Source organism: Heloderma suspectum, chromosome 10, assembly GCF_057233095.1.
Source record: "Heloderma suspectum isolate Gila_16-S chromosome 10, 16-S_ref, whole genome shotgun sequence".
Lineage (NCBI taxonomy): Eukaryota > Metazoa > Chordata > Lepidosauria > Squamata > Helodermatidae > Heloderma > Heloderma suspectum.
The window spans coordinates 30,223,892-30,248,951 of record NC_139467.1 but is presented as its reverse complement, the minus strand read 5'-3'; the positions used below and the strand labels follow the sequence as shown (position 1 = coordinate 30,248,951).

Sequence of the window (25,060 nt, the reverse complement as noted above, 5' to 3'; positions counted from 1 at the left end):
TTCCTTCCACATTCCTGATATGTTAGAGCAAAAAACCAAAAAACTGTTTTCCAGGAAAAAGAAATACTCTGAACACATTGCAGTCTCACATTTTAAACTCAAATCATAGCACCATCATCAGGGCCAGGTTGTTGAGGGCCCTTGGGCAAGGCACCCTCAATGGGCCCCCTCCCTCAGTGAGTCTGTCCTCTCGCTGCCATTGCCACCAGTTGCTTTTGCTCCTCCTCCTCTTTCTCAGCATTGCTTGCTTGCTTGCTTGACAGGCAGAGATGGCTTGTTAACCATGCAGTGTGGCTTAGTTTTCTCAACAAGCCACCGTGAGAACCCATGGTTTGTTGTTGGGTTGTTCAGGGTAGTTAACAAGCCACACGGCATGGTTAACAAGCCGCCCTGAGGAAAGTGTCCTGGGTTCAGACAACACGCTAACCCACAGTTCAACAAACAACCCACACTCAATCCACTGAGTGTGGATTAGCGGGTTGTGTGAACAGCCCCTTACTCTAGAACAGGGTATATGGCAGCATTGGCTATCCCACAGTTATTGTCCATCATTGAAAGGAGAATGTAGCCATCGTTTCCCCAGTAGGTGGACCAGGAGTTTTTGATCAGCCAGTAGGTCTCTCCTTGTAGGACGCCGTAGCCCACAACCAGCACGCCGTGGTTCAAGACGGTATTGTTCCCTGTAGCAAAAACCAGGCGATTAATAGATGGATTCCTCACAGACTGCCCTTTTCGCAATTAGTATGTCTTTCGGTCTCATTACAAACACTGTTCTACAACCCTGGAACATAAGGTAGGTGATTAGACATTTGAAGACTGCAGCAGGCTTGTAAATCATCACTCACCTGGTCTCCTCTTATTCATATATTTGCCTCTAGGTTGCTTTTGTGAAACTGGTCCCTTTTCTCCTTTGAGGCTATCAAATGTGCCAGACATAAAGGGTTGGATCCAGGATCCACCTTCGGTGAAAAGAAGGGCTTCACTCATAGAAGGTCCCTCTGCCCAACTTTGGGGGATCCCCCCTCTCACACACAGCTCACTCCAGCAGGGTCTCGTGCCTCTGGCCTAGTTCGCACAATCACGGTGGGGAAATATGTCACAGTGACATATTTCCCCCACCACAAGGGATCTGCATAATCACTCTCACCAGCATGGCTTGCTATGTTGTGCAAACCTGGCGAGGGTGGCTTGTTGCAGTGGTTAACAAGCCACCTATGGGTTCTGGGCGACCAGCATGAGTGGTGGGGGAAATAAGTCACCGTGTCTTATTTCCCCCACCGTGATCGTGCAAACCCGGTCATTGCATAGCATTTTCAGGGGCTGGAGAAGCTGCCATGGGGTGGAGGGTGCCACTTCTGCCAGCTCAGTAGATCCAGCTTAAATCTGGATGCAACCCAACAGAGGTAGGTGTAGTCAGTAGACTAACACTAGCATTTGTGGCCTTATTTGCAAGGCTGGTTTGAAATGCTGGATATCGATCAACGAGTTACGAACAAAATTTTGACACTGTCTTGTAACAGATCGAAATATTTATTTTATTTATTTATTTCATTTCTACACCGCCCAATAGCCGAAGCTCTCTAAATATTGTCCACCTGCCATCTAGTCTAGAATTATCTGCTTTAACTGGCAGTGGCGCTCCAGTGCCATAGGCAGAGGTGTTTCCCGTCTTCCACTACCTCATCGTTTAAGCAGAGACACCAAGGACTGAACCTGGGAACCGCTTCAGGCAAAGCAGATGCTCTGCCACTGAACGATAGTTCTTCTCTGCGTGTTTAAAGCATGGAAAAATTGACAACGCTGCAGTAAAAGAGGACAGGGTTTCCTGCACCTTTAATACTTGTGTAGGAGAGGGAATTTCAGCAGGTATATTCATACTTGTTGCTGTTCTCTCTTCCACAGAACTATTAAAGGTGCAGGAGCCCCTGTTCTCTTTTGCATTTGGCACCCAAGCTAATATAGAGACCTCCAAGATTTGGAGGGCCATTTTTGCAATGTTGTCTTCTTTTTCTAATCACTGCAACGTTTCTAGATATGATTTGCAGAATGAACCCCCAGTAACGTCCTGCCATTGCCAGCCCATCATGCCAGGGCTGAGAGCTCTGGAAGCTGTCGTCCAGTTATCTACTTGAAGGAACAGTGGCCAGCCGAGGAATGGTTATTGCTGAAGACGTGTTGAAGAAGTTCTTTCTTTTCTCATAAGAGCCTTCAATAGGGTTCAGAAATGCATAAATTAAATAAGTTCCAAAGGGCTGACTATTGCAGCCAAAACAACAAAGGGTCTTCTGGCACCTTAAATATGAACACATTCATTTTGACATAAGCTTTCATAGAGTGGATGTCTGTGATGGGGGTAGTGCTAAGAAGAACAGCAAATGAGCATGCATTTCACAGAGGAAAACTATGTAAGGTTCTTCTTCTATGGGTGTGGTGGGTGATATTTTCAAGAAAGGCTAGAATGGCATGCTGTTGCCACCTAATGGCAAAGCTGATGCAAAGCACCAGTGTAGGGAATTAAATGCATAGGGTTATATTGAACTTCTTCATTCGAAAATGAAATCCAAGTTGTTTTTAGAAAGAAGTCCCTTTTGCTAGGTGCTTTTTGTTGGAGCTGGGAGCTGAACCAGAGATATCCTGCCTCTGGAGTAGGAAGCATTGGGAAGGGACAGCATGGAGGAAAGGGATAGGCCTCAGGCTAAAAGAGGTTCAGCACCTCTGGGCTAGTGTCTGTACCATCACCCTTGTCCTAGACTAACACCACTGGACCAAGCTGCCTCAGACGCATTACCGCTATAGCAATATTTCCAGGGGGGAGAGGCGAAAATGGATATCATCATCATCCCACCTTTTCCCCAATACTGGGACTCAAGGCGGCTTTACAACATTAAAACTTATACAATTAAAACCTATAAATAAGCCGTGACTCACCACATTCAGGGTCATAATAGACACCATTGGCATAGAATGTGAACGACTTTGGGGAGGCATTAATGCTCACAGCCACAGGTCCATTCTTGAAGACAGCCTGTTTCAAGGCAGTGATGTCTCCATATGGGACGTTGATGTATCTTGACAGATTACCTAGGAACTCAGATTGATTGTAGTGGCAGTATCCATTCTGGGAGAGAAGGAAGTTGTGGGGGACACTTTGAATTTATGCAAACCTACAGATGACTTCCCAAGGATGTAGAAATTTGGCTGAAAATTAAATCAAGGGGCACAAACCAGACAAATCAAAATGGGCTTAGGTCCCACTGCAATGTTGTTTTGGGACTCCTCTTGGGAGTGGACAGACCTTAGGCCTCTGGGATCTACTTTGTTTTTGTTTGTTTTTACTATAACCTCAGGGTCCACCAACTGGAATCAGGCGCAAAAGAGTGGCTCAGGGCTGACATACATTGAGTAGAATTAAGGAACAGGGTGCTTCTGAGCACATGGCTTAGACCAATAATTTGTTTTCAGTATCAGAACTGAGCTCAGCTTTCACACAAGAAGACTCTCCTGGTTGCCACCTGCCCACCCAAATGTTCTTCATTTCAGCACCCTAATTTAGGTAGAAAAAGTCATTTTGACATAAGATCATAAGAAGAGCCATGCTGGATCAGTACAAGGGTCCGTCCAGTCCAGCGTTCTGTTCACACAGCTGCCCATGGGAACCCACAGTCAGGACTTGAGTGGAACAGCACCCTCCTGCCCATGTTCCCGAGCAACTGGCGTATATAGGCATACTGCCTCTGATACTGTGGGTAGCATAGAGCCATCAGGACTAGTAGCCTTTGATAGCCTCCTCCTCCAGGAACTTATCTAGCCTCTAGTTGACAGCTGGTTGGCCACTGTGTGAACAGAAGGCTGGACTATATGGACCCTTGGTCTGATCCAGCATGGCTCTTCTTATGTTCCTTTTAAAGCCATCCAAATTGGTGGCCATCACTACATCTTGTGGTAGCAACTTCCATAGTTTAACTCTGCTCTGTATGAAGCAGTTCTTCCTTTTATCTGTCCTGAATCTCCCACCAGTCAGCTTCATGGGATGTCCCTGGGTTCTAGTATCATGAGAAAGGAAGAAAAATGACATAACTATTGTTAAACAGTTGGGATTCATAAACTCTTGCTGATCTACTGCAAATCATCTAGAGACCTGCCAATAGATCCTCATCTACCATCTGCCCAGCCCTGGTATAAACCATGCCTATGGTTACACAGAAGTAAGTCCTGCTGAGTCCAATTAAATTTACAGTCCAGTCCTAACAAGCACGCTTACTTGGAGCAAGAACAACACCTCATTGACTCCGATGGGCCTTGCTCCCAAGCAGTATGCGCAGGATTGTAGCCTGACTCTCCAGGTGTGCTTGGAATTGCAGTCTTATCATTAGAAAGTACATTGACCAGAAGTTAGAAGTAACAAGGATGGAATAGTTCAAGTGTGGTGTCTCCCTCTATGCTATAATGACAGGAGTTCCTTAATTTAGCTCCACGATGATCATATCACTATAAAACCAAACCTGGGAGCTGGGGTTGGCATTGCTGGGCAGCAGCCAAGGTCCCAAGGAGGGGCCACTGCTGACCCACCCCACAGCAGCAACCGCCCCTGCTTACCTTCTCTTTCTTGGTGACAGCAGCATTGGGAGGGCTGGGTCTCCTTCCAGCAGTGGAGTAAGGGAAGGGAAGGAAAACACCAGTATTGGAGGCAGTTTGCCTCTGTATACCAGTTGCTGGGGAATGCAAGCAGAGGGAGATGGGGTGCTGTTGCATTCATGTCCTGCATGTGGGCTTCCCACAGGCAGCTGGTTAGCCACAGTGGGAACAGAATGCCAGACAAGGTAGGCCTTTGGTCTGAGCCAGCATGGCTCTTCTTATGTTCTTAAGAGGAGCAGCGTCTACCAAAGGAAGCAGTGCAGTATAGAAGAATGAAACAGGGCAATCCTTCCAGGGTGTCAGGAGTGTTTCTGAGCACAGGGAGTGGGAGAGTAGTTCAGATTCTGAAGAAGAACCACCAGATATAGGGGAGGTATGTTCCCACGCTAGGCCAGACATGGCTAGGCAGGCTCCTCAGGTTTCAAAGGTCCAGCTAGAGGAGGAGGGTCCCTCTGCACACACACACACCCAGTTAGAGACAGTGAACAGGGAGAGGCAGGGTTTGGGGAGTCTGAATTAATAGATGCCAGGTGCAGATGCAAAGCCAAGAGGGAGAAGGCCAGGGTGGAACTTGGATGGTCTACCCGATTGGCCCTGCATGAACAGCGGCTCTTAGAAGCCGAGAGAGAGAGACTGAGAGAGAGAGAGAGAGAGAGAGAGAGAGAGAGAGACCTCCCCCCACCCCTTAAGTTAGGCTAGTGAGCCCGCCTTTCTTTCAAATGGCAGGCAACTTTCGCAGCTACCTTTTGAACCCCCTGAAGGCATTTCCTTGAAGACTGAGAGTCACTGAGCATTTGCATCTGTACGACCCTTTGGGATAATGGATTGAAAGCTGTAGATTGAGGCCTCTTGTCTGTGTTTGATTCGGCATTTGAAGTTCAGGGGGGGCAAAAGGAAGCCTGACACAGGGCAGGGAGTTAGAGGAAGTGCTTCTGCCACAGAACCTGATGTCAGTGCTGGCTCCAGGTTTCTGAGGGCTCTGGAGCAAGACCCCTCAATGAGCTCCCTCCCTCACCCTTCTCACCGCCGTGGTCATCAGCTGCTCTTGCTCCTTATCCTCTGTCTCATCACTGTGGCCACTGACTTGCTTGATAGGCAGAGAGCCGGTCAGCAAGCCAGCAGTGGCATCTGCTCTTCCTCTTTTTTACCACCTCCATTGTCTGGGCCAGAGCAAGAGGCTGGTGAACAAGCAGGATGCAATGATGAAGAAGGGGAGCAAGTCTGGAGGTTATTTTCAGTGGGCCCCTACTGGGGTGTGAGCCCTCAGCAGATGCCCATCCACACCTACCCTCGATGCCAGCCTTTCATGACGTGCCTACAGGGCAGCTAAGAGGCCCCACGACCTGGAGCTGCCCTGCCTGGGATCAGCAGTAGCATGGGCAGCCTTCCAGTATGTTCACACAGGACTGTCCTCCTGTCAGGGTTGGGTCTGAGCCCATAGAGTCCCAAAGCAGCTCTGATTCTGAGGAAGAGACACAATCCATGGGAGAGGAACCTGCACGCTCTTCAGAGGCGCAGCTGAAGGGAGAGCACCCCCCCCCCGCTCACATTCCTGGGAGTGACAGTGACCCTGGTATGGAGAGGGAGGGACAACCTGAGCTTCTAGACGCGAGGTGTAGGTGCAGAGACAAGCAAGAAGTGGCGGGCGCCGAGAGGAGGTGTTGTCAGCCCAATTGGTGCGATGACAACAGCTGCGCCCCGATGCCCCACGGGAAAGGGGGAGAAGCTCCCTTCCTACTCCTTAAGTTCAGAGGCTTGCCGCGTTTTTCTCCAAATGGAGACCAACTGCCGTCCTAAGTCTTAGTAACCCCGGGTAGGCTGCTTCTTTGTATTTCCACTTAGTCTCAGGCAATTAGCATCTGTAAGCTTCATTAGGTTGAATGGAAATAAAGCTTTGGAAAGGAGCCCTTTTGTCTGCGTGTTGATTCTGGCTTCTTGAGGATTTCAGAAGGCAGCAGGGGCGCTCCTGACACCTCCATGCATTCAATTCTATGCTCATAATGTTGGAGAGTGGACCAATAATGTGCTTAGGAACATAGGAAGCTGCCCTATACTGAGTCAAGCCACTGGTCCATCTAGCCCAGTATTGTCAACACTGACTGGGAGCAGCTCTCTAGGATTTCGGGCAGTTTTTCTGGCTGTACCTGCAGATGCTGGGGATCGAACCTGGGACCTTCTGCATGCAAAGCAGGGGCTCTGCTACTGAGCTACGGCCCCTCCCATTGGTCCATCTAGCTCAGTATTGTTGACACTGACTGGCAGCGGCTCTCTAGGGTTTCTGGCAGGAATCTTTCCCAGCCCTACCTGGGGATGCCGGGGATTGAACCTGGGACCTTCTGCTTGCAAAGCATATGATCTACCACTGAGCTACACCCTCTCCTCCACTGATATACAACCCTCTGCTTCAGACAATGCACAACTTTCCACTTGTTGTTCAGTCGTTCAGTCATGTCTGACTCTTCATGACCCCATGGACCATAGCACACCAGGCCTTCCTGTCCTGCGCTCTCTCCCGGAGTGTGCTCAAGTTCATACAACTTTCCACTAGCAACACCAAAAGCACATGAAGGTGGAAATGTGATTGTAAAACACCCTTCCCCAACATGCGTCCTTCGGTCAAATCCCTACACGGTGAAAGCTGCATTCAGGTCATTCACACGTTATGCACGAATAGGCAGAAAGAGTCCCAGGCTGCAATCTAAAGCCCATTTACCTGTCATAAGCCCCATTCAGTTCAATGGGATTTAATTCCAAGAAGGCATGTAAGGGGTTGTGCTGTGGATCTGCAGGGCTGCCCTGTGGTGCTGCTGAAAGATCAAAAGAGGGACCCACTGGAATAATTTGAATTTGGCTGCCATAGATGCCTTGCTTACCTGGCCACTGTAGGGTGCATAAGACTCATCGGTTGGTATACCGCCATGCTCCTTGGCCCATTTAAAGGCCCGCCATGCTATGCCGCCATCACAGCCAATGTTCCCAAAGCCCCAGGAACAGTCCATCAATGCTTGCTGAGACAAGGGTGTCAGCTGTCCAGTCTGGGCAGTGGAAGAGAAGCAGGTGCAAAGGCTGAACTGAAGCTTTCATTGAAACTCTGGCCAAATCCATGACTGTGTGCCAAACTATACATTACATTAATCATGTGGTTTGCCCTTGCATGCAGAATCTTTCTTTTGCAAGTAGCCAGTGTGGAGGACCCAATCTGGATTGGGATCCTGGCATGGGGGGCAAAGGCGGCTTTAACCTTTTGCCTCTCCCCCTCCCCCTGGTGGTCCTGATTATGACCTGTTTTGCATGTAATGACAAGCCAGAGTATGGGCTGTGTATGGCTTGTTGTCAAATTATGGGTTATTGTTGAATCGTGGGTTGTTGTTATGTGTGAACCCTGCAGTGTGGTGTAACTATGGCTTGCTAACCACAAACAACCCAGTATTCACAACGAACCATGGGTTCTCTTCCTGGGTTGTTCATGGTTAACAACCCATAGTTAAACCATAGTGCAAGGTTCACACATAACACTGCATACATATAAATGAGCATATGCAAATTCTGTGCAAATCTGTGTCCTCTTTTATCCTCTTTTTTCTTTTTTTGGTGATGCATTTCCTCTTTTTGTGGTGATGTGTAAATGGCCACTTTAACCATACACCATGAAAACATGATATTAAAACTGTTCCAGAAAATAAATTATATAGATTTGGTAAAAATAAATCAAAACTTAAATTGGATGCAGTGAGTTAACTTGTCATTATATAAATAACATCTATTAAAATAATGTAAATACAAATGCATTTCCACTGAATGTTACAATGAATTGTGATCAGTTAAAAATTCACAAAGCTCCACAGTATGATCCTTTACAAAGCTCTCTCTCTCTCTCTCTTTTTTTTACCTTGAGGAAGATGGCTCCTTCCAAAGCCCCCGTAGTAGCAAAGCTCCAACAGGAGCCGCACAGAGCCTGATCTTTGACTGGCGTCACTGCTCCTGTGGAAGAATGGGAAACAAATTGGCTGGGATCGTTTTGAGCCAAAGCCCACAGCCAAAGTGAGGCAAACCTCCAAACTGTGCTTTAAAAACCTATTTACCAGTAATTTGCTATCACAAGATGTGGTGATGGCCTCCAACTTGGACAGCTTTAAAAAGAGGATTGCAGGAATTCATGGAGGAAAAGGCTATCAATGGCTACGGCTAGTCAAGATAGCTATACATTAACTCCAGTATCAGAGGCAGGCAGCATGCCTCTGTATGTCAGTTGCTGGGGGACAAGAGAAGGAGAAAGCTGTTGTGCTCATGTCCTGTTTGTGGTCTCCCCATCGGGGTATCTAGTTGGCCACTGTGGGAACAGAATACTGGACTAGATAGGCTTTTGCTCGGATCCATCAGGGCTCTTTCCATATTCTTAGTTTGTTATGCCTGATGAGTTTCAAGAAAATTCCTCATGTAGAAGATAGGAATATACGGATTTTGTTAAATCTATTCCATCCGTGTTTCACAGATTGTCAGGCATCTTTCATGCCATCATTCACTCATTGATGGAATCAGTTTTTTTAAACCAGAATTTTGTTCTACTTGCGCTAATTTGCACATTCCAGTGATGGGTTCAACCAAAGGCAAAGTGGCGAGGGGCCAATATACCAAGAATATCAGCATAGCGCAAAAACTAACGCACACCTGTACAAACGTGCGTCAGTTGATCCGCATGTGCGCAAATCCTCCCCAAAAGTGAAAAACCGGTCTGCAAGCCCACAGAATCTGCGTGACTCAGAAACAGCCAGTCCGCTGCAGAATCTGCAGATCATATCCTAGGAATGAGATTCTAAAGGAATCCGAACTCATTTGAATCCATTGAAGAGTTCTCCAACATCCCTACAGGAGACACAAAAGGACCACCGCTTCTGAGGTAGAACTGCATGTCAGGCACAACAAACCTTCTGGTGTACTTTAAAAAAAAAGGTTATTTTGAAGTTTGCCTGGCTCTGTTCATTAGTTTTAGAATCTCATCTCCCCACATCCCAAAGCCAAGGACATTGTACCTAGGATTGGCCAAGGTATACTGGTACCTGTGGCAGAGACTCCCACAAGTGCCTCACCCTGGGAGTAAAGGTACTGGTAGTAAAGATAATTTAGTCCCTGGGTGTACATTAAATAAAATTTGCTGCATTTCATGACACCCTAAACCAGCTCAGCTGGCCCCCTTTCTGCCAGAGAAAGCAGGACTCCTGTTTTGGACCACAGCACGTGGGAAGGAAGTATGAGCAAAGACTCCTTGGCAGAAGCAAAGTGGAAGAAACCACAGATTTATCCACAGGCAGGAACACTCGCTGCGTTGTAACCTGGAGACCCTGAGCAGCTCTGGATCTTGTCCTATTGCAAGAATGGTTAGAACTCTCTGCTGGGAATCCCTCAGCCCACGGGGGTCGAGCCTCTTTCAGCCTCAGGGCCAAACTCAATTTTGGAGAAGCTCTTGGGGGCCACATTCCAGTGATGGGTTTGGCCAAAGGCAAAGTGGCGCAGGGCCAATATACCAAGAATATCAGCATAGCGCAAAAACTCTGGGAAATCACCAGTGATCAACCATCAGTGATCAGAGGCCAGGGGAAGGGCCAAGGGAAGGGGGCTGGATAACTCCAGGATTTGGCCCACGGGCCTGAGTTTCCATACCCCTTCTGTAGCCTATTTGCATACACACACACACACACACACACACAGAATACTGTGCAAAAGTCTTAGGCCACCATTAGATTTGTTGTTTTAGCAATGGTATAATGACCATATATAATTATTTCTCAGTCTCTTCATTAGAATACAACCAGAAAATACAGGAAATTTGTATGCAGTATTCAACAATAGAAAAAAAATAAGAAAAAACAGCTTCCATAGGCTAAAGTGGCAAGTATTTAGTGTAACCCCCCCTTACACTAGAGTAACAGCAGGCACCTGGCCAGGAATGGTCTTCGTGGAAGGGTAGCAGCCAAGAAACCACTTTTGTGGAAGGGGAACAGGGTGAAAAGGCTAAGATATGCTAAAGCTCACAAAGATTGGAATGAGGATCAGTGGAAAAGAGTATTATGGAGTGATGAATCCAAGTTTGAAATTTTGGGGTCCAATCATCGACAATATGTGAGAAGAAGAGTTGGAGAGAGATGGACAAATGAGTGCTTGCGGCCTTCAGTGAAACATGGTGGAGGGTCTGTCCTGGTTTGGGCCTGCATTTCTGCCAGTGGTGTTGGCAATCTTGTCCGTATTGATGGGATCATGAATGCTGAAAAAGTACAGACAGGTTTTAATTCATCATGCCATTCCTTCTGGAAAGCGCCTGATTGGGAATGGTTTCATTTTTCAGCATGATAACGATCCCAAGCACACTGCTAATGCAGTGAAATCATATTTAGCAAGGAAAAAAGCTGATAAAACACTGACAGTCATGGACTGGCCTCCACAGAGTCCAGACCTGAATATTAATATTATAGAGGCAGTATGGGATCACCTGGACAGAGAAATAAATAAAAGACAACCTACATCTAAAGAAGAACTCTGGGAAGTGCTGAAAGAAGCCTGGTATAATATACCAGAAGATTACTTCAGAAAACTTCAGGATAGTCTCCCCAAAAGAGTTCAAGATGTGCTTGGAGCCAAGGGAGGTCACACTAAATACTGACTTTTGCCTGTACATATTTCCTGTATTTTCTGTTTGTATCTTAATACAGAGACCAAAAAATAATTATGGATGGTCATTAAAGCTTTGCTAAAACAACAAAGCTGGTGGTGGCCTAAGACTTTTGCACAGTAGTGTGTGTGTGTGTGTGTGTATATATATATATATATATAGAGAGAGAGAGAGAGAGAGAGAGGGAGAGAGAGAACGAGAGAGAGAGAGACACGGCGGGGTGGGGGTCCTGTTCAGACATCACACTAAGCAATGGTGGTTAGGCTTTTTTCACTAACCACGGTGGCTTAGCACCGTCGGGGTGGGGGGAGACAAATCCACGTTCCGTGTGGTTTTTAAGCCACCCTGGGTAACCACCCACCTGCAAAAGGGTTAAGGGGCCCCAGGATGACTTGCTGCGTCGCCTGGCAGGCTTCCTAGTGGCTCAAACAGACTCTGGAGGACTCCCAGGCCATGACCATAGAGTCTGCTGCTGGCTAGTGCATCTGCCACTGCAGATTATGCTTTAGCTGCTGTGGACTTTCTTTGTGGTCACGTGGCCATTCAGGAGCGAGAGCGGCCACCAAGAGTCTGTGCCACAGAGGACGTCAGGATGCACCCTAACCACTCAGGTAAGTTTGCCAGGTAACTGGGGGGGGGGGTAGCAGAACCACGCAGTGCCATGTGGTTCCCGGTTGTGTGACAGGCCCTCCCCGGTTGTGTAGTGGTTTCACTACCCCACCCTCCATAGTTTCCCTAACCACTCTCCCCCCATGCGCATGTGAATAGGCCCACAGAGTACAAGAGGCCAGTCACCTGCCCCCAGGAGCTCACAATCTAAAAATCAAGACAGGGAAAACAACAATGGAAGGGCAAGGAAGTGGAGGGAGGGGTAACAAATTGCAGTTCTTTCCGTTGCACTGCTTGGGCTGGGTTTATACACTGAGTTACAGGTGGAAATGTGAACGAGGGGGACGTGCCACAGGCATCACAGGAAATACGGGTTTTGAGGAAGAGTTTGAAGAAAGTAAGAAAAGTGACATCATGCAGGTGTTCTGCATGTCCAGCGGTAAGGGGCAGCAATAGTGAAAGGGCAGAGTCTTTTGAGAGAGCAGGAGTCCTTTGGATGGTGGAGGGCGGTAGAGCTGCAGGTGAAGATCACAAGCAGGGATGTATCAGGCTATAGGCATGGAAAGATAAGGGAGGGCAAAGCCATGGAGGACTTTGAAGGTAGAGCTTGGATCATTTCCATGATCATTTATGTTTGTGGTGGACACAGGAAGGCCAAAGAAGACAGCAATAGGCCACTTACCATAAAGTCTCCAGTCAATGCTCTCGGGCAGGATGATGCCAGAATACAGTTCTAAGGGGAAAATCTCCCCGTCGTTGGGCGTTTTATCTGGCAGTGACCCTCTCATTGTAGCCATCTCTTCTGGGGTGCGGTCCGCCAGGTGGTTCAGCGCCAGCTTGAAAGAGAGGCTGGCTCGATTCTTGGAGTGGACAAACCTAGATGGAGACACCATGCAGAACAGTGACAAAGCCCTGCTGCTGGTCCGAATGGTGTCCTTCATTTTGAAGAAGGGATGAGGAACCTCTTTCAGCCTGAGGGCCAAATTTAACTTCACAGAAGCTTTCTGAGGCAGCATTCCAATGGTGGGCAGGGCCAAAGGCAAAAGGGGTGGGGCAAAAGACACAACAAATACCAGCATATTGTAGCTCAAAGCTCTTACTGACAGTAACTAAATCTTTGGAGAGGCATTTCAACCTTTTAGAACTGGGCGGCTGAGAAAGCATCAAATGATTAGGGGAACCCTGGAGGGCTAGATTTGGCCCCCGGGCCTGGGGTTCCCCACCCCTGTTTTAGAGTACTTTCTTTTGCTTGCCCCCTATTTATAGGGCTTCTTCCCTCCCCCCCCGCCCCTGTGTGCTTTTTTACTTATTGCATTTAGCTTCAGAGTTCATGATCGCACAGAAGCAGCAGTGCACTCACCCTTCTATTTGGAAGGGTCAATGGGAAGATGCCTCTCCACCCCTCATACTCTTTTTCTATCCCTGCCCCATACCTCATGTTGTGGATGAAGGTGTGGGTCCTGTGCTCCATTTCCTTCTCTGTGCTGTACTCCTTCCTGTACTTCTGCCTGTAGTGATGGAAGAGCTGGTAGCCCCTGTCTACCTTCCTTGAGACAAAATCATGCATGGGGTTGGCCAGGATGTGGTGCTCGCCTTCTTGTCCCGGAGGCCACCGGCAATCCATGCCTGGGAGAGACGCATCACTAAATACACTTGGATGGGATATCGCATGCAGTCTTCTGCCTCTGAGCCATTCTATATGCCCAGTGGTGTATAGCCAGGAGCCGGGGCTTGAGGGATGCAGTGCCAACACTTTTTGGTTAGCTGGGACACTGCCATCATCTGCCATCACCACCCCACCCTCAGAATCCCCTGTTTTCTCTGAGCTTAGCTGCAATCCTTACAATGCCTGTAGAGGGGGAATGAATTTTCTCAGCAACAATTTACAGCTGTGTCCTATTCCTGTTGCAGTGCAAAGTATTTTGGAGTGGCCTGGTCTTGAAGGGGGAATTAAGACCTAGTAGCTTTATTATTCCATGGGTCACATGGATCCATGTGATCACTGCCTTGTTGTGGCGAAGGGGCTTGCGTAACTCAGTGAAGCCATAAGCTATGCCGTGCAGGGCCACCCAAGATGGACAGGTCATGGCGGAGAGTTCTGACAAAATGTGGTCCACTGGAGAAGGAAATGGCAACCCACTCCAGTATTCTTGCCAAGAAAACCCCATGGAACGTATCACAAGGCTAAATTGGCTAGATAGCATCACTGATACAATGAATATGGACTTGAACACGCTCCGGGAGAGAGCGCAGGACAAGAAGGCCTGGCATGCTATGGTCCATGGGGTCACGAAGAGTTGGACACGACTGAACGACTGAACAACAACAAGCATTATTATTATTATTATTATTATTATTATTATTATTATTATTATTTTAAAACTGCTCCTAGTGGAGATGAAAACTGCTAGAATTGGCTTGCTGAAATGGTTCAAGACAGTTCCCTGCATTTTTGGCCTCTCCTTGGGGGTGTGAAGAGCCTCGTGTGGTGCAGAGTGGTAGGCGGCAGTATTGCAACCGAAACTCTCCCCACGACCTGAGTTCGATCCCAGCAGAAGCTGGGTCCCAGGTAGCCGGCTCAGGTTGACTCAGCCCTCCATCCTTCCAAGGTCAGTAAAATGAGTACCCAGCTTGCTGGGGCGAAAGGTAGTCACGACTGGGGAAGGCAATGGCAAAGCACCCCGCTACAGTCTGCCATGAAAACGCCAGCGCAAGCAGCGTCCCTCTAGGGGTCAGTAATGACCCGGTGCTTGCACAGGAGGAACCTTTCCTTTCCTCTCCTTTCCTTGGGGGTGTGGCTATGGAACATGTCATGATGAGCACCTGCAATTCAAAATTTAGCACTACAACACTCTCTGCCACATTCTCCATCAACCTCCCCTCGTGTGAGTCTGCCTCTGCACTATATGCCACTGCTGCCTGCAAACTATCCATCTGTGCAGATCTCTAAGAACTAGGCAATGTGTTTTATGGTGATTTTCTCATCCTATGGTTTGAATATGTGAGAGCTGTCATAACCTTGATAGGGGCTAAGAGGTGTGAGCTGCTTAGAAGGGTGGATCTAAGTTGCAATGGTCTTTGTCCCAGTCTAACTTTAGCCTTGATCTCACTAGGTCAGTGTGATGTCACATATATGCATTAATGTTATGATTCTGTAATTTTCTGGTAAGTAGATCTAGAGTGTGGGTGGTATGTTGTATTTGCATATGTGAAATGATTGGCTGAGTGAGTGGTGGGGGGTGAAATGGTGTGTGATATAAAAACAGGGAGCGGTTCCTCTGGAGTTTAGATAGGGAATGGATAGGGAAGCGATAGATAGGGAAGAGATAGTGCTAGGATCTGTGTTTATAGGATTAGAGTGGTGACTGAGTATGTGTGTGTGTGAGAGAGGATATATAGACGGTTTTTAAGTGACTTATTACTATAACTCAATCATGTATACGCAGGAGGAGAGAAAAGCGGTTATTTACTCTTTAACACTTTAAGTCTGTAAATAATAAATATTTCTTTGCTTTTCAAAATCCTACACCTACGGCTCATGGCTACCAAAGAGTAAAAGTGATAATTTATGTCAGAATAAAAAGCCAGTGTGTCCTCACATCTGAAGAAGAAAAGGGGTTGGGCCTGAGGTAAAGTTTCTGGTGGCAGGGTTACAGTGTGTGTGGTGGAAGGTGTCACCTGCTGTGGGAAAGGCCTTATAGAAAAGGTATTCACACTGGTAAATAGGCAGGAACACAACAGCCGGCCTTCCCCAACCTGGCATCCTCCAGTTGTGTTGGACTACAACTCCTATAATCCCCAGCCAGCTATGTTGGGGGACTATTCCGTCAAGCATCTATTGCAGGAATTGGGAAACCTCTGGTCCTTCAGATGTTGCAGATTTCAAGTCCTGTCATCCCCAACCAGCATGGCCAGTGGTTGGGGGTGATGGGAATTGTAGTCCAGCAAGATCTGGAGGGCCACAGTTTCCACACCTGTGTTGCCTCATCTTCCCATTTGCAAGATCAGGTGATAGTTTTAATGCTGACTTACTTTTCAAGGATGTTGTAAAGATGAGACTGAATGAACATGTGTGAATCACTTGGATCACTTGCAATGATGAGCGCTATCAGTCATGCAGGAACTGTTATATGGATTATATTTAAGCATTGTGTTTGTAGAGCTTGTGTTTTTGATATCAGTACCCCAGCAATGCAGTTGGGCCCACAATTAATACCTACACTAGGCACCCCATTAAACTTTTTCTGGTGCTCTGATCAGCACCATGACGCTGGGTCTTGCTGCCAATTTAATTGGTCACAGTGCCCCCAGAGTGACACTACATTGGGGGCATTGTGGAACATAAAACAGCAACTAGACTCAGAAGCTCAGTGCAGCAAAGAAGCTCAGTGCTGCCCACCGCCAGGTAACACGGGACCCTCCATTGGAGGAGGGAGCTCACCAAATCTCCCCCAACATTAGGGAAGCAGGCATGGGGAACCTCTTTCAGCCCGAAGGCCAAATTCAATTTCAGAGAAGCAATCCGGGGCCATGTTCCAGTGATGGGCGGGGCTGAAGGCAAAAGGGGTGGGGCCAAAAATGAAAAAATACGGGCGTATTGTAGATTAAAGCACCTATTACCAGTGACTAAGCCTTAGCAGAAAGCCTTTCAGCCTTTTAGAACTGGGGGGCTGGGATTGGTGGTTTGGGGAAATTTTGGGTGATTGGTGGTTTGGGGAAAGGGGGCGTGGCCATCTGGGGAATCCCAGAGGGCAGGATTGGGACCTCGGGAAGATCAGATTTGATCCCCAGGAAGTGCCGGCTCCAGGCTTGGGAAGGCCCCTGGCGATATAGCCTCAATGGGCCCCCTGCCTCAGTGAGTCTACCTTCTCATTGCCATTGTCACTGGCCGCTCTTGCTCCGCATCCTCTGTCTCCTCATTGCTGCCGCTTGCTTGCTTGACAGGCAGAAAGGCAGTGAACAAGCAGGCAGTGGCACCCGCGGCTCCTCCTTCTCGCCACCGCCACTATCTGCACCAGAGCGACAGGGGGGTGAGCACACAGGCTGCAAGATGAAGAGGAGGAGCAAGTCCAGGAGACTCTTGTCAGTGGGGCCCACTGCAGCGTGGGCCCTTGGCAGGTGCCCAATGACACCTGCCTTTGACACTGGCCCTGCCCACAAGCCTGAGGTTCTCCATCCCTGCAGGCCAGGGACCATCCCTGGTAACCAGGGAGAGTTAGCGCATACATTCCTGTACTCTAACTGCCTTAGGAAGGTCCCTGTTTTGGGGTACCTTGCCACATTTTTTCTTTGGAGGAGATTTGGGAGTGCCTTTAAAAACAAAAAACATACAGTGGTAGTAAAAAGGAGGTCATACCCTCTGGCAGCTTCAAGAAGCTGCTCAAGAAGCTGCGGGAGAAATTATGATAGTCGATGTCGTACTTGTCGTAATGAGAACCCACGAGGTTGTTGAACCCCCTCATCTGATAGTGCACAGGGACTGGATGGTCTCTGGAAGCAGACACCCACAGGGTGTAGACATTCTTCTTTGTGCCCCAGTAGGACACATTCTGCCACACGCTGCAGTAAAGTCCTCTATAGTATTCATTCCGTATCAGCTGGAGAGTTGGGGAGGGGGAAAAGAAGTGGGAGAATCAGACGTGTACCAGGAGGAAGCAAAGACTGGGATTCTGCTTGTGAAGTGCACCCAAGTTCTGGGACCTAACAAAAGCTCTTGCTCAAAAAGAGGCCAACAGGACGTCATGAGCTTTCCCCAACCTGGTGCCCTCCGAATGTTTTGTACAACTCCCATCATCCATTGGCCATGCTAGCTGGGGCTGACGGGAGTTGTAGTCAAAAGCATCTGGAAGACACCAGGTCACCTATCCCTAGGGATGTTGGAGGAACCTGTTTGGAGGGTAGAGGTCACTGGGTTTTCACCAGGTCAGCTCCCTGGACTCCGGCTCGCATATCCCTGAGCTGGCCCAACTCGTCACGCAATGAGTCGAGCCAGCTCCCATTTTTCCTTTTTAAAAATTTGCGCAAATTGGTATTTTTAAAAAATTGCACAAATTATGGGTGTAAATATGGAAATCACGATTTGCACAAAATTGCAGCCATAAATAGCGCAATTTGTGTAAAACTGAGGGTGTAAATGGACTAATTAGACTTTTTAAGCTGCAATTTTGCAGAAATTGCGCTATTTATGGTATACGCAAATATTTACACCTGCAATTTTGCACAAATCGTGACTTGTGAATTTTAAAAGGGTGTGGCAATGTTCCTGATTTTCAGGAATTGGCCCACTACTCCGCCCACAAATGCATGCTGAGTCGAGGGCACCGTGGGGATCCGTCAAGCCAAAACCGAATAAGATTTCCCAGCGATGGACAACCCAACCTATCCCTGTTATAAACATATGCCAGCATAAACATCTCCATCGGCTCTCAGTTTGTTACTGGCCTCAGTACAAGGTGCTGGTTTTAGCTTTTAAAACCCTACAATTAAACAATAAGAATTTAAAGTCCCAAATGACTTGAGATTGAGGTGTCTGAAGGACTGTCTCCCACATGGACTTACCTGTCAATTCGTATTTTTGATTGGCAGCCCTTCTCTGAATTTCCTTGCCTTCCAAGGTTGGGCAAATGTGTTTTCTGCCATGGCACCCTAATTATGGAACTTTCCGCCCCCACCAGCAAGTTTGCCTGCTGGCTGGGGATGATGGGGGTTGCAGTCCAACACATTTGGAGGGCACCAGGCTGGGGATGGCTGTTTTAGGTTTTATACCAAATGCAGTGCAAGGAGGAAATGTCTTTCAAAGCCATTTTCCCCCAGACTGGCTGACTTCCAGTATAGAAGTGAGGTTGGGTGAAAAGGCATAAAGCAGTGGGCATGGGGAGGGAAGGTGGTGGTGTGAGGGGACAGGTCTCGCTCCCCTCTCCTGCCTGCCTTATTTAGTATAAAAACTAGGTCCACCCATCCACTTTATGTCCAAATAGGTGAGTGTGTGTTGAATAAATTCACATATCTGGTTTGGCCCTCAGTTATATTCTAAGAAGGAAAAAATATTATTTGCTCTGCAGTCCATATCCTGCCACTATTTTCTAAGGACATCACTTGGCCCTAACTAAGAAAGAAGGTATTACATGGAAAGGATGCCAGGCAGGATCCACTTCTTGAAGCCCCCAAATTGGTTTGATCAATCTTTTTGATACTTTCCATGAAAAGGGTTTGGTATATGTAACAGAAATATGATCGAGCCAAAAGACATCTGTATCCTAAAGGCTCCAATATCCTGTTTTCCTGGCCTCTTTCAGAACAAGGGCTCACCTTAAATCCATCCATTTCGGGAAAGACACTCTGAGGTATGGCAGGACGTTCTGCAGTGCCATTTATTCGGAAGCACTTTTGGACATTTGTCTCTGTTTCTGTGGTCTCTGGGGTGACCTTGTAGTTGGCGCCCCATGGACCTTCAGTCTCCATCTGATAGGTGACCACCCGTCCTGGATCACAGGATGCAAAAAGGACAGTCTGAGAAAGAGGTAAAAAGAACTGAAGCTCCCCGTTTTCTTTACAGTAGAGGTTACATGCATGTCCCAAGGTATATAAGAACCATTGGCTGTCCTGCTGTGATGTCACAGAATGTTCACAAATGGAGTGGCAACAATACAGGTGAAAATGCCAGCAACAGAAGGTTGATAAAGTGCAAATGAAGTGGGGCTTCTGCTTGTGTGTGAGAAGTTCACAGGGCACAGGAGAAAGGAAGACCTGTGTGCTGGTTTTGGCAGGAAAGGAGAACGGAGACAAGGATGCTAGGGAGACAGGGAGGCTGAAAGGTGGGAAATGGTGTGGGAAAGGGCCCCATGAGGTAGTAGGAGAACTAGGAGACAATAAGAGGTAGCTGAGGGAAAAGGGAAGCATGAGCCTGAGAGAGGGATGGGGAAAGGAGGCAAGCAGTTGAGGAAAGGAAGGGGTCAAAGGCAATCTAGTAAGGTGTCCATTTATGAATTGCCCCAAAAGTGAACAAAAGAGAGCACTGATCTACATAAATGTTGCATATGTTAATTTATATGTATAAATAAAACTTTTAAAATTATTGTTTTTATTTAACTGGAAATATAGTAGCTACAGTGTGGAAGACTGTGACCAGGTGACCCGTGTGCTTGCCTGCTGTTCAGGTGGATGGACAACAGTACTTATTACGGTTCGTTACCTTTAAACCAGAATTGGACAGGACACCCCTTCAAACAGAGGCCTGTCCCCTGTAAAAGAGGACACATGTCCACCTTTAAACCAGAATTGGACAGGACACCCCTTCAAACAGAGGCCTGTCCCCTGTAAAAGAGGGCACATGTCCACATTTAAACCAGAATTAGACAGGACACCCCTTCAAACAGAGGCCTGTCCCCTATAAAAGAGGACACTTGTCTGCCCTAACTCACAAAGGGCCTTGGGACAAGAGGGACTGCGTATTATAGATAGGCAGGCAGGTAAAGGAGCGTTAGACACTGGATGGCTATGGACCAATTTATTTATTGATTTCACTTCTATACTGCCCAATAGCCGAAGCTCTCTCAGCAGTTCACAAAAATTAAAACCACAAAGTAAATAAAACTTTTAAAATTATTGTTTTTATTTAACTGGAAATATAGTAGCTACAGTGTGGAAGACTGTGACCAGGTGACCCGTGTGCTTGCCTGCTGTTCAGGTGGATGGACAACAGTACTTATTACGGTTCGTTACCTTTAAACCAGAATTGGACAGGACACCCCTTCAAACAGAGGCCTGTCCCCTGTAAAAGAGGACACATGTCCACCTTTAAACCAGAATTGGACAGGACACCCCTTCAAACAGAGGCCTGTCCCCTGTAAAAGAGGGCACATGTCCACATTTAAACCAGAATTAGACAGGACACCCCTTCAAACAGAGGCCTGTCCCCTATAAAAGAGGACACTTGTCTGCCCTAACTCACAAAGGGCCTTGGGACAAGAGGGACTGCGTATTATAGATAGGCAGGCAGGTAAAGGAGCGTTAGACACTGGATGGCTATGGACCAATTTATTTATTGATTTCACTTCTATACTGCCCAATAGCCGAAGCTCTCTCAGCAGTTCACAAAAATTAAAACCACAAAGTACAACGTAAAACAATATGAAATATGAAAGCTTAAAACTACAATATAAAAATACAACCAGAATAAAACCTAGCAGCAATGCAGAGATTTCAAATATAGGTTTAAAACAGCAGAGCTGAGGGCACAATACTATGGCCGCTACTCAATGGCTAGACAGCCATAGGATTCGTCGGTTCCCAGGAACTGACCTCAGAGCCTGCGCTCCAAGGTCGGTTCTCGGAGAAGTGACCTCCACCCACTTCTGCACCTCCTCATAGGCAGTGTGGATCAGCCCTGCGCTCCTCACTTGGAAGAGCAGCATGGAGCGGGGGAAATGGGCGATCCCAGCGGTGGGCCGGGGCAGGGAGGTCAGAAGTGCTGGTACGACACCCCGCGCTCCGAGGTGCGAAAGCTGCGAAAGCAGGGTGGCGGGAGCGTGGAGGAGATGCTCTCCTCACCACTCCTCCCACCCTGCAGTGGATAGGCGGTCTCCCCTGGGTGTGGAGGCGACCGTCGATTCCCATAGAATTGCTCTGTAAAAGACTAGAGTGCTAAAATGCTGGGAAAATAAAATAAAAAAGTCTTCACCTGAGGCCAAAAGGAGTACAACATACAATGGAGCTAAATCTTTGGTCACAGAGCTCTGCTGTTCTAAAAGAGATGTAGGGTGCAGTCCTATGCAGGTTTAGACAGAAAAAGTCCTACAACTCCCAGCATTCCCCAGCGCCCTTATGTTGCCAACATTGTGTGTTTTTGAACAAGCTTAGATGCCGTGGATTCCTTTGAGAAATATTAAGGTTTGTCGCGTTGCAAAGGTTGCATTTCCCAGGCTTCCAAGTGGAGAAGGCAAATTATTTTAGGCCTAGCTTGAATTTGTAAAGTGAGCACACCCCTCATGGCAGCGCTGTGGATCCGGGCCGAGTCACGTCGGGGATAACATTCCCGTCTTGCCTACCGTGATAGTACTGGATGCAGCTCTTCCTCGCAGTCAAGTTGTACCAGGCTTCAAAAGGCTCTTCGATCTCGGCAAAGGGTAGCTTGATGATCCCTGCAGGATGAAGGAGTCAAGTTGCCCCACTTTTTTTTTTTTTGAAAGGCTATCAGTTTGGTGCATCAGGAGGTGATGGGCCCACACACACAATAACCAATCTTACTTTCATTTGGGAAAAGTAGATTAATTTAGAGGACTCCCTCAAAGGGGATCTCTACAAGAGCCTAAAATCCTGCTTTTAAAAGGGGGCTTTCTGCTTCTGTTTTAAACGCAGGATCACAACTCCCTTTTTCACACGCGTCCTTTCCCCCCTCCCCTTTCCCCCTCCTTTTCCCTGTAACTGAGTCTTCCATTATCTTTCACTGATCTTACTCCTCTTCTTACTGCTTTTACTCTTTTCACGGAGGGAACTCAGGCGGAATACAACGGGGTAATTTGATAGCTCATTATCTGTGATCTATTTAAAAACGGAACAAAGGGCATTTCGTGCAGGAGACACCTTGGAGGTTCACAGCATCATGTAAAGAGGCCGCAAACTTCCATGAGAGAGCCATCTCAATCGCAGGATAAAAGCTCTGTCTGAAGAAAGCCCAGAAGTTCAAAAATTAATCCAGGTGTATTACTTATTTGTTTAAAGTATTTTTTTTATCCCACCCTTCAGCCAAAAAAGGCTCCCAGAACAGTTTACGAACAATCAGTGAAACAAGACGATCCCTGCCCCTAGGCTTACAATCTAAAAAGGAAGAGGAAAAAAATGAAGTAGTAGTCCAAAACATCTGGAGGGCAACAGGTGGGGGAAGGCTGGTCTATAGCCCAGGGGTAGGGTGTGCTTGCCTGTGGTGCATCCTCCTAATGCCCCCACCCGATACCAAGCACAATCTGCCAGTGTTACCTGAGACATGATAAACATCTCCAAATTCTGGCAGTTTCCATAAAACATCAGATTCTGATTCTGGAAAGGAAAGGAAAAACAAAACCATACATTCAAGGGTTTTTTGGCTGGAGAGAAAAACACTAACTAGAGACAGGAAGGGAAAAAACCACAACGGGCGTACTGATACAATTTTCTTTAGATCACCAAAATTAAACCCCAAGACACTGTGAATCCTTTTAAGGGATTCTCTTGTGTTCAGCATTCCTTGTGTCCAGCAAACACCTTGGGAACATGAAATATAGGTGCAGACCCAAGAAAGAGTCTTGTGGTGCTTTAAAGACTAACAAATTAATCAATTTGTTAATCAATTAATCAGTTGGCATAATCTTGCATAGTGAAGAATCTACTTCATCAGATACATAAGAACATCAGAAGAGCCCTGCTGGATCAGACTACGGGTCCATCTGCTCCAGCATTCTGTTCACACAGTGGTCAACCAGCTGCCCACAGGAAACCCACAAGCAGGACATGAGTGCAAAAGCACCCTTCCTCCATGATGTGTTATCCTAATTTTAAATGTATGCAAACTAAGCACAATGACTATTCAAAACAGCAGTCATTGGTAATAAGGCCACAATCCTACCATTGTTAAATATAGCGGGACAGAGAACGATTTTCTCTATTCATGCCCAGATGGGTAGAATCAAACTTACATATGAAAACCTGGATAAACATGATAAAATCTGGAAGACAATTTTAAAGCTATTTGAATAAGAGATGAAAGCAACAACTTTGGATCCTAATGTAGCCACATACTGTGCCTTCCCTTCCTACCCCCCCTCCCCAAATCCTCTTTAAAAATAGAGGATGTTAGTGTAAGCTAGGGAGGTATAGATAATTCATGGGAGAAATAGCGTAGGTTGGATCTGTTTATTTTAGTTCCTAAAACAGTTGTTTTTGTTGCACTGAAACTATATCTGTGTGTTCGTGTGCGTGTGCGTGTGCATGTCTGTCTGTCTGTATAAATGGCACTTTCATTACAGGAGGAGAGTATTTCTAACGTATGCATACAGGAAATAAAATGACAAGTTTAGATTTACCTGCAGAACAGTACCACATGGAAAGGATCATCAACATCCTTCTGAGAGACCCCATCTTTGCACGATCTATGCTCTGCCTCATCTGCACACTCTAGAGAAACTCCAAGAACCACAGTATAATAAGCGGCCCAACAGAGATTTGTTTAGCCAATGAAAAACCCCAGATTTTAGGGGCTGTACTCTAATCTCTGCTGGTTAAGATGGGAAAGGAGCAGGAGGAAAGGGCAGCTATCCCATTTTCAGTTGACCTTTTGGGGATTAGAGTTTGTTTCTCATGCACAGTGGGCCAGCTTGTGTTGATCTCTTTAGGCATTCAAAGTATGCCTGGCTTGAAGTAGGGTAAAGTACTGAGCTAAAGCCCTTTTACTTATACAGTAGCAGTGAAAGCACAAAGTGGTGTTGCGGAGTTATCCTGTCTGTTCTTGATTCTTTCTTGCAAATATGTTTAAGGGGGCCAGCACTGGTGAAGCACATACAGCTTAAGCTTTTGATATGCACAACACAGTTTCAATCCATTACAGCATGCTGGGGACCCACCATGGTGTAGTGGTTAAAAGATTCATGTGCTGACCTTCAGCGGTATACCAGTTGAGGGCAATGTACAAAAACAAGATAAAATACCCAAATAAAAGAAAAACATATCAAAAGCCTGGGAGAATTAAAAAATGTCTGAAAAGATAACAGTGTTGGTGCTAGATGGACCTCTCTGGGGGGGTGATTCTCCAAACATGGTGCCACCACTGAGAAGGCTCTCTCTTTCTGGTTGCCACATCTTACCTTGGATGGCAAAGGCACCAGGAAGGGAGCCTCTGAAGATGACCTCAATGCACAAGCCGGTTGGTATGGGAGCACGTTTTCCTTCAGTTACCTGGGTCCTACTAAACTCTATAGGATTTGAAAGGTAAACATCAGCACTCTGTATTGCGCTCAGAAATGGTGTCATGTCATTGATCCAATTCTCCCTCCTCAGGAGGAGATGCTTCTGATATAAACCTCTCAGACCCAAAAGAGGATGTGGCCACGGAAGCACCCACTGAAATCAGAAGAGCCCCTGAGACCAGCTCCCCAGCTTCTGGGGAAGGCTGCACTGCTATTC

General features: G+C 47.1%; 1 protein-coding gene across 2 annotated transcripts; it reads right to left on the bottom strand.

Annotated features, from left to right (window-relative positions):
• Positions 1 to 79: 79 nt before the first annotated feature.
• LOC146338035 (digestive cysteine proteinase 2-like) lies at positions 80 to 24,290 on the bottom strand. Of its 2 annotated transcripts, none has more exons than XM_084814404.1 (11): positions 23,965 to 24,077; positions 22,883 to 22,942; positions 21,955 to 22,047; positions 19,217 to 19,389; positions 17,265 to 17,505; positions 13,342 to 13,534; positions 12,591 to 12,784; positions 8,525 to 8,616; positions 7,509 to 7,670; positions 2,929 to 3,118; positions 80 to 680 (listed from the first exon to the last, which is right to left on the bottom strand). In XM_084814404.1, the coding sequence occupies exons 1-11, from the start codon at positions 24,044 to 24,046 to the stop codon at positions 496 to 498; spliced, it is 1,665 nt and encodes a 554-aa protein (XP_084670530.1). In that variant the 5' UTR covers positions 24,047 to 24,077; the 3' UTR covers positions 80 to 495. The 2 variants fall into 2 exon arrangements, with proteins under 2 accessions (XP_084670530.1, XP_084670531.1); XM_084814405.1 differs by lacking the exon at positions 80 to 680 and adding an exon at positions 1,520 to 2,206 and having other exon boundaries at positions 23,965 to 24,290.
• Positions 24,291 to 25,060: the final 770 nt, after the last annotated feature.

Bases quoted from the DNA above. Each gene is read 5' to 3' on its own strand.
- LOC146338035 (XM_084814404.1), bottom strand. From the start codon at position 24,046: ATGAGGCAGAGCATAGATCGTGCAAAGATGGGGTCTCTCAGAAGGATG. The intron at 22,943-23,964 runs GTAAATCTAAAC...TTTCCTTTCCAG, and splicing joins CATGTGGTACTGTTCTGCAG to AATCAGAATCTGATGTTTTA. The intron at 13,535-17,264 runs GTATGACCTCCT...CGTCTCTCCCAG, and splicing joins CTTCTTGAAGCTGCCAGAGG to GCATGGATTGCCGGTGGCCT.